The 15,093-nt window shown below is 52.4% G+C and overlaps 1 protein-coding gene across 12 annotated transcripts in view; it reads right to left on the bottom strand.

Annotated features, from left to right (window-relative positions):
• EBF1 (EBF transcription factor 1) overlaps window positions 1–15,093 on the bottom strand; it is a 331,639-nt gene that overhangs the window by 71,894 nt on the left and 244,652 nt on the right. For all 12 annotated transcript variants that reach the window (XM_037906748.2, XM_037906743.2, XM_037906745.2 and 9 more), the window contains exon 10: window positions 14,752–14,878. In XM_037906748.2, the coding sequence (XP_037762676.1) occupies window positions 14,752–14,878 (127 nt within the window). The remainder of the gene's footprint in view (window positions 1–14,751; window positions 14,879–15,093) is intronic.

Below are 15,093 nucleotides of genomic sequence, written 5' to 3'. Positions count from 1 at the left end.
ATAGCCGTAATTACTTTCACTCTACAGATGTCTTACAGGTACCCTGCATACTTTCAGTGATTGTATTTTTTGTAGTGCATTATAATGCTGACAGGGTTTAACAAATGCCAGAGGTACTAGGTGTCAGTGATCATATTAGCATACAACAGGGATTCTCCAGGTTAGCTCCTCACTATCTAAACACCCCTTTCCCTGTGATCCAACCTTTCTACCTGTCCTGAATTTCTGAAGCCCTAACTCCTTCCCATAACATGTCAGAACCATTGTAGAAGTCCTAAGAAACCTAAAATAACAAAACAAATAATAAATGCTGGAGTTATTTTATAGGGAGGCAGGTGTTCCCTGAACATTTCAAAAGCTTGTGTTATCCAGTAGGCTTGGTATATCAAGCAGGTGGGGCATCTACCCTGACTAGGGCAGGAAGGGTTTCCTGGAGGATAAGACACTGACCTAAAAATTCAAGTGAGCTTAATTCAATTCCTAGCTCAGCCATGGGCTTCCCATGTGACCTCGGGCAAGTCATTTACTCTACCCTGTTCTTCAGTTCATGTGGGAAAATAGTTGGTTACCAGGCAAGGTTGTAGTGGGAATAAAATTCATTAAGGATTGTGAGTTGCTTTTCTATTTGGGCAAGGAAGGCCACATAAGTAGATAGGCCTTATTTACTGCACACATCATTTTATATTGGATATGGGGAAAGAAATCAGTTATGGTAGACTGGACCACTGCCTGAGAAACTCCAGCAGACACAGCAGACAGTAACCACTGAATTAGTACTGTCTATCCATAATTAAATGTTCTCTAAATAAGTAATGGAGTCATAGACCCAGATCCTCAAATAAGCTCTGCCTATCCAGCACTTACTGCAGAATCAGAGTCTTCCTACAATCTCATGGCGAGGTATTCTTATTATGCAAATTAACAATTTGCATAATGAGCTGATGGGGCAAATCAGTTAAATATATAATTAGGCAATTTTTAAAACGTGTTAATAAGGGGTTTCAATTTCTTTTTATAAACATTGAAAGCAAATAAAATTCAGCAATAAAGAGATATTTTGCATGGATTTCATTTTCCATTTCCTGATATCACTACAGCTGGGGGATATGGTCCACCCTCAGCAGAATCTCTGTGATATCAACAGCAGTATAATGGTCTTATACATGGAAATCTGGACACGACTTGTCTTGTCTTCGCTTTCTGCATAACAGCATGAGCATCAGCTCTTGTTTTTAGCCTTAAGCCTGCATTCCTTTGCGTTTGTGGGGTTAGTTTAGTTCCTCCGTAGCAGTTAGTACCTGACTATTTAACACAGGACCATTTGCTGCTCTTTTCTTCTATCACCCCGATCACTATTCACTTGTCAAACACAGCTAAAGTTTGGTGTTAAAAAACAAACGGCATTTATGTGTTCACTACGAGATCTCCCATCCAGTCACTTTTCAGGAAAGGAGAGGTGTTTTACATTTCATTTCAGAGCAAAAAACGTCCTATTTGGGGGTGTGTGTGAAGAATTCAATGAATACATCAGAGTGAAATTCCCGACTGAACTGACGATGCTGGCCTTTTTATTATTTTTCTTGTTCAGTTGGCGATGGCCTTCTCTCCTCATTCATACTAATCAGCTCTTTAAGTGCTCATGATTTAATAATAAACACACATGAATGAGGCAAACTAATAAGGTTGTGGATTACTGACGATGAGAACTGCCGCCGTTGGATTTAACGCGTTTCAGAAACTAGCCGATAAACAGCTATGGGCAAGGGGAGTTGGCATAAAGTCACGCTCTTCCCAAAGGGATCAAGGCAAAGGCTCCAGTGGGGCCACAAGAGCATCCTGATAGCCAACCTGTCTCTTAGTACCATTTATTTTTAAGTCAACAAACTCCAGAACCCTTTTTTCTGAAAGCTGCCTGCTTCATTGATTATGTATCTTTTGAGTATGACACAGTCACTGGATCCTCCTGGAGAGCAGCAAAGTTTTCTTGCAAAGGTCTCCATGAAGTCTACCAGGCTCGAAAGTTCAGAAGCTTCGGAACGGGGGGGGGGGGGGGGGGGGGGGGGTCTCTGCTCCCCCACCCCAAATCTTCACATACCTGTGAAACGTCTGAAATCTACACTTCTAAAGCTACGGGCCAAGTATTTTTTTAAATTACCAGTGATTTTAGGGGGTCTCAATTTGAAAGGTGCCTGACATCCGAACCTGAAAGGGGCCTGATTTACAAAAGGTGGCTACCCCTGCACATTCAGAAAAATCAAAACTTGCAAAATGTCTTGAGCTAGACACCCCACAACTGTGGCACCCAAAAATCAAGCCACTTTGGAAAATTCCAGCCGTGGCTCACAGATCATCCATGGGCGGTGATGCTACTTCTGGTTGCTTGTACTGATTTCAGAACCAAGCAATGGGCAAAGGGGAAAATCGCATAAGGATCTTTCTCCTACAGAGCAGTCAGTCGAATGGAAAGCTGCCTCAACAGAAGTGTCACATCACAACCACACAGCGAGCTCCCCCGCACCTCTGAGCACACCTTGAGATTCGTAATGTTGTCACTTACACAGCCCTGATCATGCAAAGACCGCAAAGAGCTTTACCAGTCAAGAGTCAACCCTCCGCTAATGTTTGGCTATACCAACTTTACAGAGAGAGGGGAGAGGAGGCAAGGAAAGGTTACATTTCTCAACCGAAAGCACACAGCCTGTCAGGGTATGTCATCACCGCAAAGTTAAGTCAGGCGATTGGCACCTAGTACTGAACGAACATTAGCCTAGCCTGGGTGTCAGGGGCCACGCTGCAAAATCATGCCCGTGCTCCTGTCTCTTCGCTGATGCTGTACTCACCCGTGTCTCTCGCTAGGACTTCTGAGGGCAAAGCCGGCGGTTCTTCGCGCCTTGGTAAGCGGAGCTGTTCCAGGGCTTTCCCCCCGCGAATTGTGGGAGTACTTGTCTGTCCTTGTGGGCGCACGGGGAGAAGCGCGGGAAGGCATTGGACGACAAGAACGGGGACGGTTTACCCTGCAGCCTCACTGCAGAGTGGGCTGGTTTTAAAGCAGCCCCAGCAGGCCTGGTCACCTGGCAACCCAGTGAATTGGGCTGGGCCCAATGAACCCTCAGTAAGTGACTGTGTTCCGTGGCTGGACGGACGGGCCAACAGATCACCATGTAAACCGGGCAGCAACAGCAGCACCGTGGCTGCTCAACAAGTTCTGTACCAGCCCTTGCTCCAACCCGCACCTACTCCTGCGCCAGCCCCAGTCCCTGCCTTCCTCTCAACTCCTGGCTCCAATCATTGGCTTCTCCCCGACCGCACCTCTGGTTCGGCCCTCTGATTCTGCTCTGACCACTAGGCCACGCGCCTGTTCTGACCACTAGGTTGCACAGCCTCCCCTACGTGTGAAGCCACCGAACTCAGATGAGAGAGTTTGTGTTTGGATGGGAGGGAAGTTAAGGACAACGGTAAGAACTCAGGTTAACTCTGCAGTCTAGACAGACGCTCTTGACAAAGCCACGAACAGAACCCCAAGACTCCTGATTCTCAATCCTTTTCTCTAGCAGATCATTTGAGAACAAAAGCTGCAAAACTGAAATAACTGAGCAGTCGGTCGGAGACAGTAACCTTGTCCATGACTGGTGTTCTTTGAGATGTGTTCCTCATGTCCATCCCATATTAGGCGTGTGTGCTTGCCACGTGCACAGGTGCTGGAAGTTTTTCCCTCAGCAGTATCTGTAGGGGACCGGCCCTGGTGCCCCTTGGAGTGGTGCCTGCATGGCACAGTATAAGGGGCACCGCCGGCTCCCCCCACCCTCAGTTCCTTCTTGCTGGAAACGCTGACAGTGGGGAAGGAGGGCGGGTTGTGGAATGGACATGAGCAACACATCTCGAAGAACACTAGTTACGGCCTGCACTTCTTCGAGTGCTTGCTCACGTCCATGCCATGTTAGGTGATTCCCAAGCAGTACTCCTGGAGGTGGGTAGGAGTTCACGGACGTGTAGATGGCAACACAGCTCTGCCGAACCCAGCGTTGTCCCTGGCCTGCTGAGTGATGGCATAATGAGCGGTAAACGTGTGGACCGAGGACCACGTTGCGGCTCTACAGATGTCCTGGATAGGGATGTGCACCAGGAAGGCTGCCGAAGATGCACCCTCAAAACGACCATTTGGCCCCCTGCTTATTACAGGTCAAGCCCAACTGGGCAGAGGGTGGAGGCGTGTGGCTTGGACGGCACTTTTAACCCTTGGCTTGTTTATGGGGCTGGTCCTGCCGAGGCTGACTCCCCTGGGCCAGAGGCTGCTGTGGTTTGAACTGCTCATGCGCCAGGGCTGGGATGTAGAGATCCAGGGTTTTCAGGGTGGTGTGGGAGTCACTGAGGCCAGGCAACTTGCTGTCTGTTTGCTTAGCAAATAGGACCCCGCCGTCAAAGGGCAGGTCCTGCAATGACTGCTGGGCCTCGGTGGACAACCCAGAGAGGAGCAGCCAACAGACTCGCTGTGTGGAGATAGCAGAAGCCATGGTGCGGGCAGCAGCATCAGCAGCCTCTGACGCTGCCTTGGCTGCCCTGGCCACGGTCGTGCCCTCATCGGGGATCACCCAGAACTCCTTGGAAGCCTCAGGGAGTGACCCTTCGAACTTGGCCATGGCTTGCCACATATTGAAATCATATTGGCCAAGGAGGGCTTGGTGGTTGGCCACTCTCAGCTGAAGGCTGGAAGACCAATAAATCTTATGTCCAAAGAGATCCAGCCTCCTTGAGGCTTTATTTTTGGGGGTGGCCCCGGGTTGACTTTGCCTCTCCTTAACCTCTTCAACCACAAGGGAATTGGGGGCAGTGTGGGAGTATAAGTACTCGTGCCCTTTGGTTGGCACAAAGTACTTGTGTTCGGCCCTTTTAGAGATAGGGGCCAGGGAAGAGGGAGTCTGCGACAGGGCATTAGTGATCTTAGAAACACCTTCATGAAGGGGTATGGCCACCCAGGCAGGAGCAGAGGACATCAAACAGAGAGCCCGAGGGCTCCTCCAATTCCTCTGCCTGAAGCCCCAGGTTAGAAGCGACCCACTTCAAAAGTTCCTGGTGCGCTTTGGCGTCATCCTGAGGAACTGGGTGAGGGGCCCCGGTGATAGCCGCATCTGCCGACGATGAGGATGATGCCAGTGCCGTGGGAACCTCCACGTCCATGGGTGAGTCCAGCAGCTTGCTCCCATGGGTCCTCCTGGACCTGCAGGGTCTTACCCCCTGAAGCCTCCAGCACCGGAGGGGGACGGGATACTGAGGCTGCGGCCTCTCCGAGGCTCCCGACGCCGATCAGGCAGGCTGGGAAGCTTGGGTGAACCCCAGAAGTTCCATGGGTACCATGGCATCAGCCACTGTGCTTGGGGCCAAGGGGCAGGTTTCGGTGCTGATAACGTAGTCAGCACCGTTGGGACCGGGGCTTGTCCGGCAGTCAGGGAACCTCGCTCCGAGCCGTAGCTACCACCAGAGCAGTCAGTACAGGGCGACCAGGATTGGGCTGAGCGGTGGCTCTTGTCCAACCGGCGCCAGTCGCTGTGTCCCAAAGCCGACCTGTCTGAGCGAGACTATCTTGGTTTGACTCTTCGGGAATGACGCCGTTCAGGCGTTGAGTCGGATACTCCGTGATCCACGCCTCACACTACTCAACCAGTACCGGGACATCGAATGAGACCAGGAGCTACAACGGGCCGGTTGCTAGGAGGATTGTCCTGAGTAGGGCGACCTCCTTCTTGGAGACAGGCGATGCTGGCCCAGCAATCACCAGTCTCTGGTGTCCAATCGGTCCCAAGATCGGTACCCGGCCTGTGGAGACGGTCGGGGTGGGTCCCGGAGTTCTTGCCAGGTGGCGGGTGCCTCAGAGGGTCTGTGCAATCTACCGGCGAGGTATGCATCGAGTACCTTAATCAGTGCCCCCAGTGTGGGGACCAAAGAAGGCTCCGCTGAGCCTGCCTCTCCAGTCCTGAGGCGTGAGGACTTCGGACAGGTGAACGCTGGCGAGACGTCCCTCTCGATGGGGATCGGTACCACTGAGGCAGGGCCACATGCATAGGTTCCAACGCGGATTTTCCCCGAGTATGGGTGGCACTGGGAGGGTCAGGATCTCCAAGCTGCTCAAAGAGCTTCAGGCTTCGATGGCACCTGAATCTGGACAGGGCCTGCACCGCTATCTGGGGTCACAGGCAGTGATGAGCTGCCAAAATCTTAACAACCGGTTCCCTATAAAAAGTTCTGATGTAAGGGATGTGCCCCAGAATGTATTTTTTGTACCAGTAGGGTTACCATACGTCCGTATTTTCCTGGGAGGACGGCAATTTAAGAACCGAAAAGCCTGACCTGTCTGGGAAAATACGGATGTATGTTAACCCTGCCTAAAGTTCTTTTTTAAAAAGATGGGCCTGAGGTAGAAACGAGCTCCGTTTCACATGTGTGGGTCCCCGCCAGTCCCTGGGGGTGTGCTAGGGTGACCAGATGTCCCGATTTTATAGGGACAGTCCCGATTTTGGGGTCTTTTTCTTATATAGGCTCCTATTACCCCCCATCCCCTGTCCCGATTTTTCACTCTTGCTGTCTGGTCACCCTAGGGTGTGCACATGTGTGGGTCCCAGCTGCTCCCTGCCCCCCTCATTGAAGTAGGTGTGCAGGGTTACTGCCCTGGGACCTGCAGGGCACCAGTGGACGTGGGGCCAGCTGCAGACAGGGGCGTAGGGTAGGGCTAGCTGGAGGCAGGGGGTGTGGGGCTGGCTGCAGGCAGGGCAGGGAGGGCGGGGTTGGCTGGAGGCAAAGGGGGTGTGGGGCTGGCTGGAGGCAGAGCAGGGGCTGACTTGAGGTAGGGGCTGGCTGCAGGCAGGGCAGGGGGGTGCGGGGCTCGCTGGAGATAGGGGGTGTGAGGCTGGCTGGCTTCGGGCAGGGCTGCGGGGGGGGGGTGCGGCAGGGGTTGGCTGGAGATGGGGGGTGTGGGGCTGGCTAGCTTCGGGCAGGGTGGTGGGTAGGGGTTGGCTGGAGACAGGGCAGGGGGTGCGGCATGGGCTGGCTGCGGGCAGGGCAAAGGGTGTGGGGCTGGCTGCAGGCAGGGGAGGGGGTGCAGCAGGGGATGGCTGCAGGCAGGGGGTGCAGGGCTGGCTGGAGACAGGGCAGGGGGTGCGGGGCTGGTGCGGGCAGGGCGGGGGTGTGGCAGGGGCTGGCTGCGGGCAGGAGGTGCGGGGGTGGCTGGAGACAGGGCAGGGGGTGCGTGCGGCAGGGGTTGGCTGGATACAGGGCATGGGGTGTGGGGCTGCTGCGGGCAGGGCAGGGGGTGCGGCAGGGGCTGGGGGGGCAGGGCAGGGGTGCGGCAGGGGCTGGCTGCAGGCAGTGGATGCGGGGGTGGCTGGAGACAGGGGCTGGTGCGGGCAGGGCAGGGGGTGCAGGGGTGGCTGGAGACAGGGCAGGGGGTGCGTGCGGCAGGGGTTGGCGGGATACAGGGAATGGGGTGTGGGGCTGGCTGCGGGCAGGGCAGGGGGTGCGGCAGGGGCTGGTGGGGGCAGGGGGTGCGGCAGGGGCTGGCTGCAGGCACTGGATGCGGGGGTGGCTGGAGACAGGGGCTGGTGCGGGCAGGGCAGGGGATGCGGCAGGGGCTGGCTGGAGACGGGCTGGCTGCAGGCAGGGCAGGGGGTGTGGCAGGGGCTGGTGCAGGCAGGGGATGCGGGGGTGGCTGGAGACAGGAGCTGGCAGCGGGCAGGGGGCGCGGGGTGGCTGGAGACAGGGGTTGGCTGCGGGCAGGGCAGGGGGTACGGCAGGGGCTGGCTGCGGGCAGGGGTGCAGGGGTGGCTGGAGGCAGGGGCTGGCTGCAGGCAGGGCAGGGGGTGGCTGGAGACAGGGGCTGGCTGCGGGCAGGGCAGGGCTTGTGGGGGCAGCTGATGAGGGCAGGGCAGGGGGTGCGGCAGGGGCTGGCTGCGGGCAGGGCACGGGGTGCGGGGCTGGCTGCGGGCAGGGGGTGGCTGGAGGCAGGGGCTGGCTTGATACAGGGCAGGGGGTGCGGGGCTGGCTGCGGGCAGAGCAGGGGGTGCGGCAGGGGCTGGCTGCAGGCAGGGGGTGCAGGGATGGCTGGAGGCAGGGGTTGGCTGCGGGCAGGGCAGGGGGTACGGCAGGGGCTGGCTGCAGGCAGGGGGTGCAGGGATGGCTGGAGGCAGGGGCTGGCTGCAGGCAGGGGGTTCAGGGGTGGCTGGAGCCAGGGGTCTGGCTGCAGGCAGGGGGTGATGGGGTGGCTGGAGGCAGGGGTCTGGCTGCAGGGGGTGGCTGGAGGCAGGGGTCTGGCTAGAGGCAGGGGGTGTGGAGGTGGCTGGAGGCAGGGGTCTGGCTGCAGGCAGGGGGTGCAGGGGTGGCTGGAGGCAGGGGTCTGGCTGCAGGCAGAGGGTGCAGGGGGTGGCTGGAGGCAGGGGTCTGGCTGCAGGCAGGGGGTGCAGAGGGTGGCTGCAGGAAGGGGTCTGCCTGGAGGCAGGGGGTGCAGGGGGTGGCTGGAGGCAGGGGTCTGGCTGCAGGCAGGGGGTGCAGGGGGTGGCTGGAGGCAGGGGTCTGGCTGCAGGCAGGGGGTGCAGGGATGGCTGCAGGCAGGGGTCTGGCTGCAGGCAGGTGGTGCGGGGGTGGCTGGAGGCAGGGGTCTGGCTGCAGGCAGAGGGTGCAGGGGGTGGCTGCAGGCAGGGGTCTGGCTGCAGGCAGGGGTGCAGGGGGTGGCTGGAGGCAGGGGTCTGGCTGGAGGTAGGGGGTACGGGGGTGGCTGAAGGCAGGAGTCTGGCTGCAGGCAGGGGGTGCAGGGGGTGGCTGGAGGCAGGGGTCTGGCTGTAGGCAGGGGGTGGCTGCAGGCAGGGGGCTGGCTGGAGGCAGGGGGCTGGCTGGAGGCAGGGGGTGGCTGGAGGCAGGGGTCTGGCTGCACGCAGGGGGTGCAGGGGGTGGCTGGAGGCAGGGGTCTGGCTGCACGCAGGGGGTGCAGGGGGTGGCTGGAGGCAGGGGTCTGGCTGCAGGCAGGGGGTGGCTGGAGGCAGGGGTCTGGCTGCAGGCAGGGGGTGCAGGAGGTGGCTGAAGGCAGGGGGCTGGCTGGAGGCAGGGGGTGCAGGAGGTGGCTGAAGGCAGGGGTCTGGCTGCAGGCAGGGGGTGCGGGGGTGGCTGCAGGCAGGGGTCTGGCTGCAGGCAGCGGGTGCGGGGGTGGCTGGAGACAGGGGCTGGCTGCGGGCAGGGTGGTGGGTGCTCGCGGGGAGCAGCCCGAGCAGCAGGACGCAGCCCAGGCCCAGCAGAGCAGCCGGGGACCCCTCAGGCAGCAGCGGGAGCCCCAGGGCCAGGGGAGCAGCCGCAGCACCAGGGCTCGCGCCCAGGGCCAGGCGGCAGCCCACGTGGCTCCCGCAGCGCAGCGCCCCCGGCGGCCGTAAGAGGAATTACATCACTTCCCGGCCAGAGCCCATCAAAGCCTCAGCGCCCCCTGCAGGGAAGTGGGTTAACAACCGGTTCTAAAACTGCTTCAAAAGGTAACAACCGGTTCACGCGAACTGGTGCGAACCGGCTCCTGCTCACCAGTGGTCACAGGTGAAGCCTGGGACGGGCTGCACCACTCGACTTGAGCGGCCCAGCCCTGTCCTTTCCCTTACGGGAGGTAGGAGATCTTCCCCTCCCAATCTTTTTTGGCTTCTTCCCCGGAGCCGTGGAGGGGAACCAGTGCCAGCTGGTGGACGACGCCGGGGGAGCACTGAGCAGTGTGGAGTTGGACTGCTGCTCCGGTGCCGGAGTGAGTGCCGACTCCATTAGGAGCACTCTTAGGCGGATAGCACGCTCCTTCTTCATCGTAGGTTTGAAGGACTTGCAGATACGGCACTTGTTACTTATGTGCCCTTCGCCTAAGCACCTTAGGCAGCTGGTATGTGGATTGCTGACAGGCATACGCCATTTGCAGCAATTGCAGGGCTTAAAGCCCGGGGACCGGGGCATTCCCCGTCCCCCGGCTGAGACCCGTTTGGGACTACCGAAAAGTTGAGAACTACTACTAAGGGTAACTAGGAAACTACTAATTATATATAATTATATTACAGGTTTTCAAAGTTCACAAGAACAGAAAACAAAATAACGCTAGCAGAAGCAGCAGATGTTCCAGCACCGTAACTGGTGGCAAGAAGGAACTGAGGGTGGGAGGAGCAGGCGGCTCCCCTTATACCGCACCATGCGGGTGCCACTCCAGGGGGCGCTAGAGCCGGTCCCCTACAGATACTGCTGAGGGAAAAACTTCTGGCACCGGTGCGTGTGGTGAGCACACACACCTAATATGGAATGGACATGAGCAAGCACTCGAAGAAGAATTAATTGTTATGGGCCTTCTATATGCCCTTTACTGTATGCAATGAGTGAATTTCTGCTTTCATTTACACCCATGCAATCCTAGTAAAGTCTCAGTATATGTAAATCATAAGGATTAGTAGCACCATTCATTGAGCAATCCATCTGTGACAAGCACACTGCCTGTGATCCATACATTTTTAATGCAAGAAAGAAAGTAAGAAAGCAAGAAAGCAAGAAAGAAATCACAGGCCCATCTGTATATCACCAATTAGTATCAATTTTCATCCTCACCCACATACTTCCTGAGTTATCTTGCAAATTACCGAGGGCTTTGGGTCCCTGATTTGATTCTGCCTGACCCTCAGTTTGCCACTTGTGAAATGGGGATAATGATACCTGCCTGACTCATAACATGTGACATGAGGCTGACTTTATTAATGTTTGCAAAGTGCATTGAAAGATCTATAGAGAGAAGGCGCTATATGAGTCACAGAATCGGTTCCTCAATTTGTTAATTGGTCAGGATATTCCTCTGCGTGGAGTGGATATAAAACATTGTTTAGAAGCTGATAGTTTATTTGTAAAACGTGTGAGCTTTTGTATTTTCTACAAATCGATTCCTAATAAACAATATCTTTCAGGGAACTTCAAACCCTGAAATCTAAGCAATAATTGCTCTTTTAAGTGTCCGCTTCTGATACGCTTTACAGATAGAACATAAAGAAGGGCATTTCCCTGTAAGCACAGTCAACATGGGTTTCATTCTTTCTAAAATAATTTTTAAAAGCTAGGATTTCTCCATATGTATGTGACCTTGATTCCTAGATGGCACATGGACTCAGAGATCAAGTTACTAAGTTGTTTGTAGTTAAAGAGGGTGGGAAGGCTAAAATTAATAGGTCACTTGATATTTTCTTCTGAAAACTTAAGTACTTAACAGTAAGGGGAAAAAAGCAGTCTTATAGCCAGGTAGCTTGAGGGGACATTTTGTTGAACACTAATTAAAAATAATTTCTTTTAAATGAGAGCTGACCACAAAATAGGGCCATAAGGTGCAGGGACATTCTCACTAGAAAGGAAGCCACGCCCGATTAATTCCCGTACTGCCCACAAACCCCCATTTCTTTTCTTTCTCCCACTTCTTTCCTTCTCTCCCCGTTTTTTTGTTCTTAAGAGCAGCAAGTGATGCCGAAATGTTTCTGGCCAAAAACAGAGGCCATACTCCTCTGAGAAAACATTTGGCCTCTGTGGTTTTGTAATATGTTCCAGAACACTGAGTTCACTGAAGAACATTGGGAAAAACTCCCATCTATTGGAATGATGCTGTGGAATGTTACAGTATCAGAACTTCCAATTGGTCCATTTCCTGTAGGCCCATAATGAGTCTTGTAAAAAAATAAAATAAAAAAATAGTGCTATGTGGGAGTTAAAACAAGTTCTCATGGGAAAAATAAATGGCAAGAAATTCTAGCTTTAAAAAAACAGCTAATCTGCTAGTTTGATTGTTCTTCAAAACTTACAATGAACCAATAATCCTAATTAGAAACACTTGGCCTAGTTCTATAAAGCATCATAGCTTTTTCTATGCTTCGTTTGTACATACCATAGACCTTTTTTTCCCTACTGCTCACTAACAAAGTGCTGACTTTCTTGGGATGGCTGAGCTAATTTCGTGAACTCAGTGTGAAACCTTAGCTCAACAAAATTGTGGTAATTTTCCTTAATTTGTAAAAGTGATTGGAGTGCAAACAAAATTTTCCTCTTGGGTCAATCCTATAATTTTCAATTAACTAAAACTAATCGGCAGGCATGCACTGAACCTGCATTTTGTTTAAAGGGCTGCAAGGCATTTCTGAAGGTCAGAATGAATTAATTGTTTTTATTTTAGTTTAAGGTTTTTCTTTCTTAGAGAAGGGTTTTCCTTTTTTAAAAAGGAAGCCAGGTTTCAGTTCAAGTGTCAATAAAGGGGCACAGAAAGGAAGACTGTGTGAGGTAAAAGGTCAGTCAAAATATAATTTATCACATTTTTATTACATCTGTACAATAAACAGAGTCTTCCACTCCATGCCTTTGAATTTCTTTGTCAGTTTTGCTTAGTTTTCCATCTCCTTCATTTATTGAATGAAAATAAAGTATTTTAAATGTTAACCTGAACATGGCACAAATAAAACAATAAAATATAAGGAAACATTCTTAAAACTTGGAACAATTTAGCATCATATCAGGCAGTTATCTGCTTTTGTACAGAAAGGCCAAAATATGCCTCTTTTCTACTGGAATGACATTATTAAAGGCAGAGGGACAAAGTGGGTGAGGGAATATCTTTTATTGAACCAACTTCTGTTGGTGAAGGAGACAAGCTTTCGAGCTACACAGAGCTATTCTTCCGGTCTGTGAAAGGTGCTCACTGTGTCACAAATAAATGCAAGATTGGTTACCTTTCCCAGGCCTGAAGAAGAGCTCTGTGTAGCTCGAAGGCTTGTCTCTTTCACCAACAGAAGTTGTCCAATAAAAGATATGAACTCACCCACCTTGTCTCTCTAATATCCTGGAAACAACATGGTTACAACACTGCAAACAAAGATGGGAAAAGTTAAAGAAAATCAAGCTTAAGCCCTTCTTTGTGTTGTATAACGAAGACCTGAAAATTCTCTCCCAGAGAAAAATTGGGGAGGTGGTTTCCTGCTGCTTTTTATTTGTTTGCATCTGCATTGCGGGCCTCATCTACTCAAGAAATAGTCTTTGATGACTGAAGAACTCGTGAAATGATGGCATCTTGACAATCATGAGAATGAAAATTGAGAGGGAGAAGGATTTTCAGTCAAACTGTTTAAAACTCTGGGTCAGATCCTCAGCAGGTATAAACTGAAATAGCCAGTTTACACCAACTGGCAGTCTGGCCCCTTGTTTCTCTTCTGCTCTTGTTAACATTTATTTAACTCCCATGCTTAATCAGCTTTATGTTTGTTAAAGATTCGAGCCTCCCACTCATTCTTTTAAAGTGCTAGCACTCACAATAAACCAGCTCTGAGACACCCAACTGGTGTCTGCAGCTTTAGCAGGAAAGACCATACTGCAACACTGACAGGCCTTCTTTATCCATCATGAAGAAGCAAATGACAAGCCCAGTTTTGAGAGGGTGAGGGGGAACAACAACAGATCTTTGTCGAGCACCTTTAAGCAACTCATTCTGCGTTATTGAAATCACACCAAAACTAGCCTACCCAGCTGGTACACAAAAGCCCATATTCTGCCCTCCATCCCTACGTGCAGCTCTGACAGACGTCCTTGGTAGGGTGATCAGACAGCAAATGTGAAAAATTGGGACAGGGGGTGGAGTGTAACAGGAGCCTATATAAGAAAAAGACCCAAAAATCTAGACTGTCCCTATAAAATCGGGACACCTGGTCACCCTAGTCCTTCGGCACATATCAAGAGCAATATCTGGGCCTTAGTGTGCTTGAAATGTGTCTCATAGCCACGAGCTTTTAGAATATACCTTATACGTAATGTTCTGGGAGATAACAGGAAGGGAGAAGGGATCTATACTGGCTAAGTCTTTGCCACAACTCAGGAACACAGTTAAAGAACACGTAGCGCTGTCTACACTGTAGGTCTAGGCACCCTCTAACTATATTTAGGGACAAGCAGGGTGGAAGCTGGTCCAATGACATTATTTTTTGTAGTGCAGCTGGGTCCTATGGGATCGAGACGACACGTTTTTATAAAGTCAGTAGCTATTTTACCACCTGAACTATTTTAAGGATAGTTCTTATCCATGCATGTTAAGGGTTAATAAGGTTCCTAACTGTATGGGACCTCCTGGCAGTGTCTTTAAAACCAGCTCCGCCCATCTCCCACCCAGAGACGCTGGAGGGAGGAATATCCCCAGATGCAATACAGTTCAGCACCAGTGCATCTCCGTTCTCTAACCCTGGCAACAGGAGCTGAGGCAGCATGGGGCAGCTGCCCAGACTTCCTAGAATGCAGAGACAAACACAACAGTGCAGCATTGTAGCTGTGGGCAGGCCAACATGCTTCTGCTTAGGAAATCGCTGAGGCCTGGATATGACAGATGTGCTGCTGTCCCTGCATCAGATGAGGATATCATAGGCTGCTTGCATTTAACGGAGGTCTCTCTGTAGTGTAGACAGACTCCCGGGTGGGATGCTCTACGTGCCTTTTGATGTTTTGGCCCTCGCGCTCTCCCTGTTTGTCTGTCTAGGCATGGATACAGCGCTTGCCACCATGATACCCATGTACCTGCTTCTCTCCTGAGTCTCCTCCTCCTTTCATTCCCCCTTCCAGGAGGAAACAGAGGCAAATATACTCAGCCACTACTGCAAAACTCAGCGCAGCTTTTAAGGAATAACAGCAACATCCCAGAGAGTGGCTGAGAGCCCGATGCCCCAGCTGTACATGTTGTAGCTAATACGAACGCACGCTTACCTGTGTAAATGAATCTTCCAGGTGTTCCCTTACAGAACTGCTTGGACTTGTAGGACAATGTGACTTCTACCACACCAGGGATATGTCGGGGAGGTGTCTGAACTCGGATTGCATGAGGGGTAATCAGCTAGAAGAAACCATCGGGAGAGGGGGGAAAAAAAAGCACAGTTAGATGCAGAATTCTTCTTTAACAACACTTTCTTCCTAGAGCTCAGTAAACAAAGCTCTGAAACGTGTAATTAACCTGTCAATGTTTGAATACAGTCTTGATGTAACCCACATAAAAGCCAGTGACACCAATATTTACAAGCGTTCTCCTTCCCAGCCAAAACAACATTATCT

This window comes from Chelonia mydas, chromosome 8, assembly GCF_015237465.2.
Source record: "Chelonia mydas isolate rCheMyd1 chromosome 8, rCheMyd1.pri.v2, whole genome shotgun sequence".
NCBI lineage: Eukaryota > Metazoa > Chordata > Testudines > Cheloniidae > Chelonia > Chelonia mydas.
Note: the sequence above shows the minus strand (reverse complement) of the source record. Positions and strands in the feature narration are given on the sequence as shown.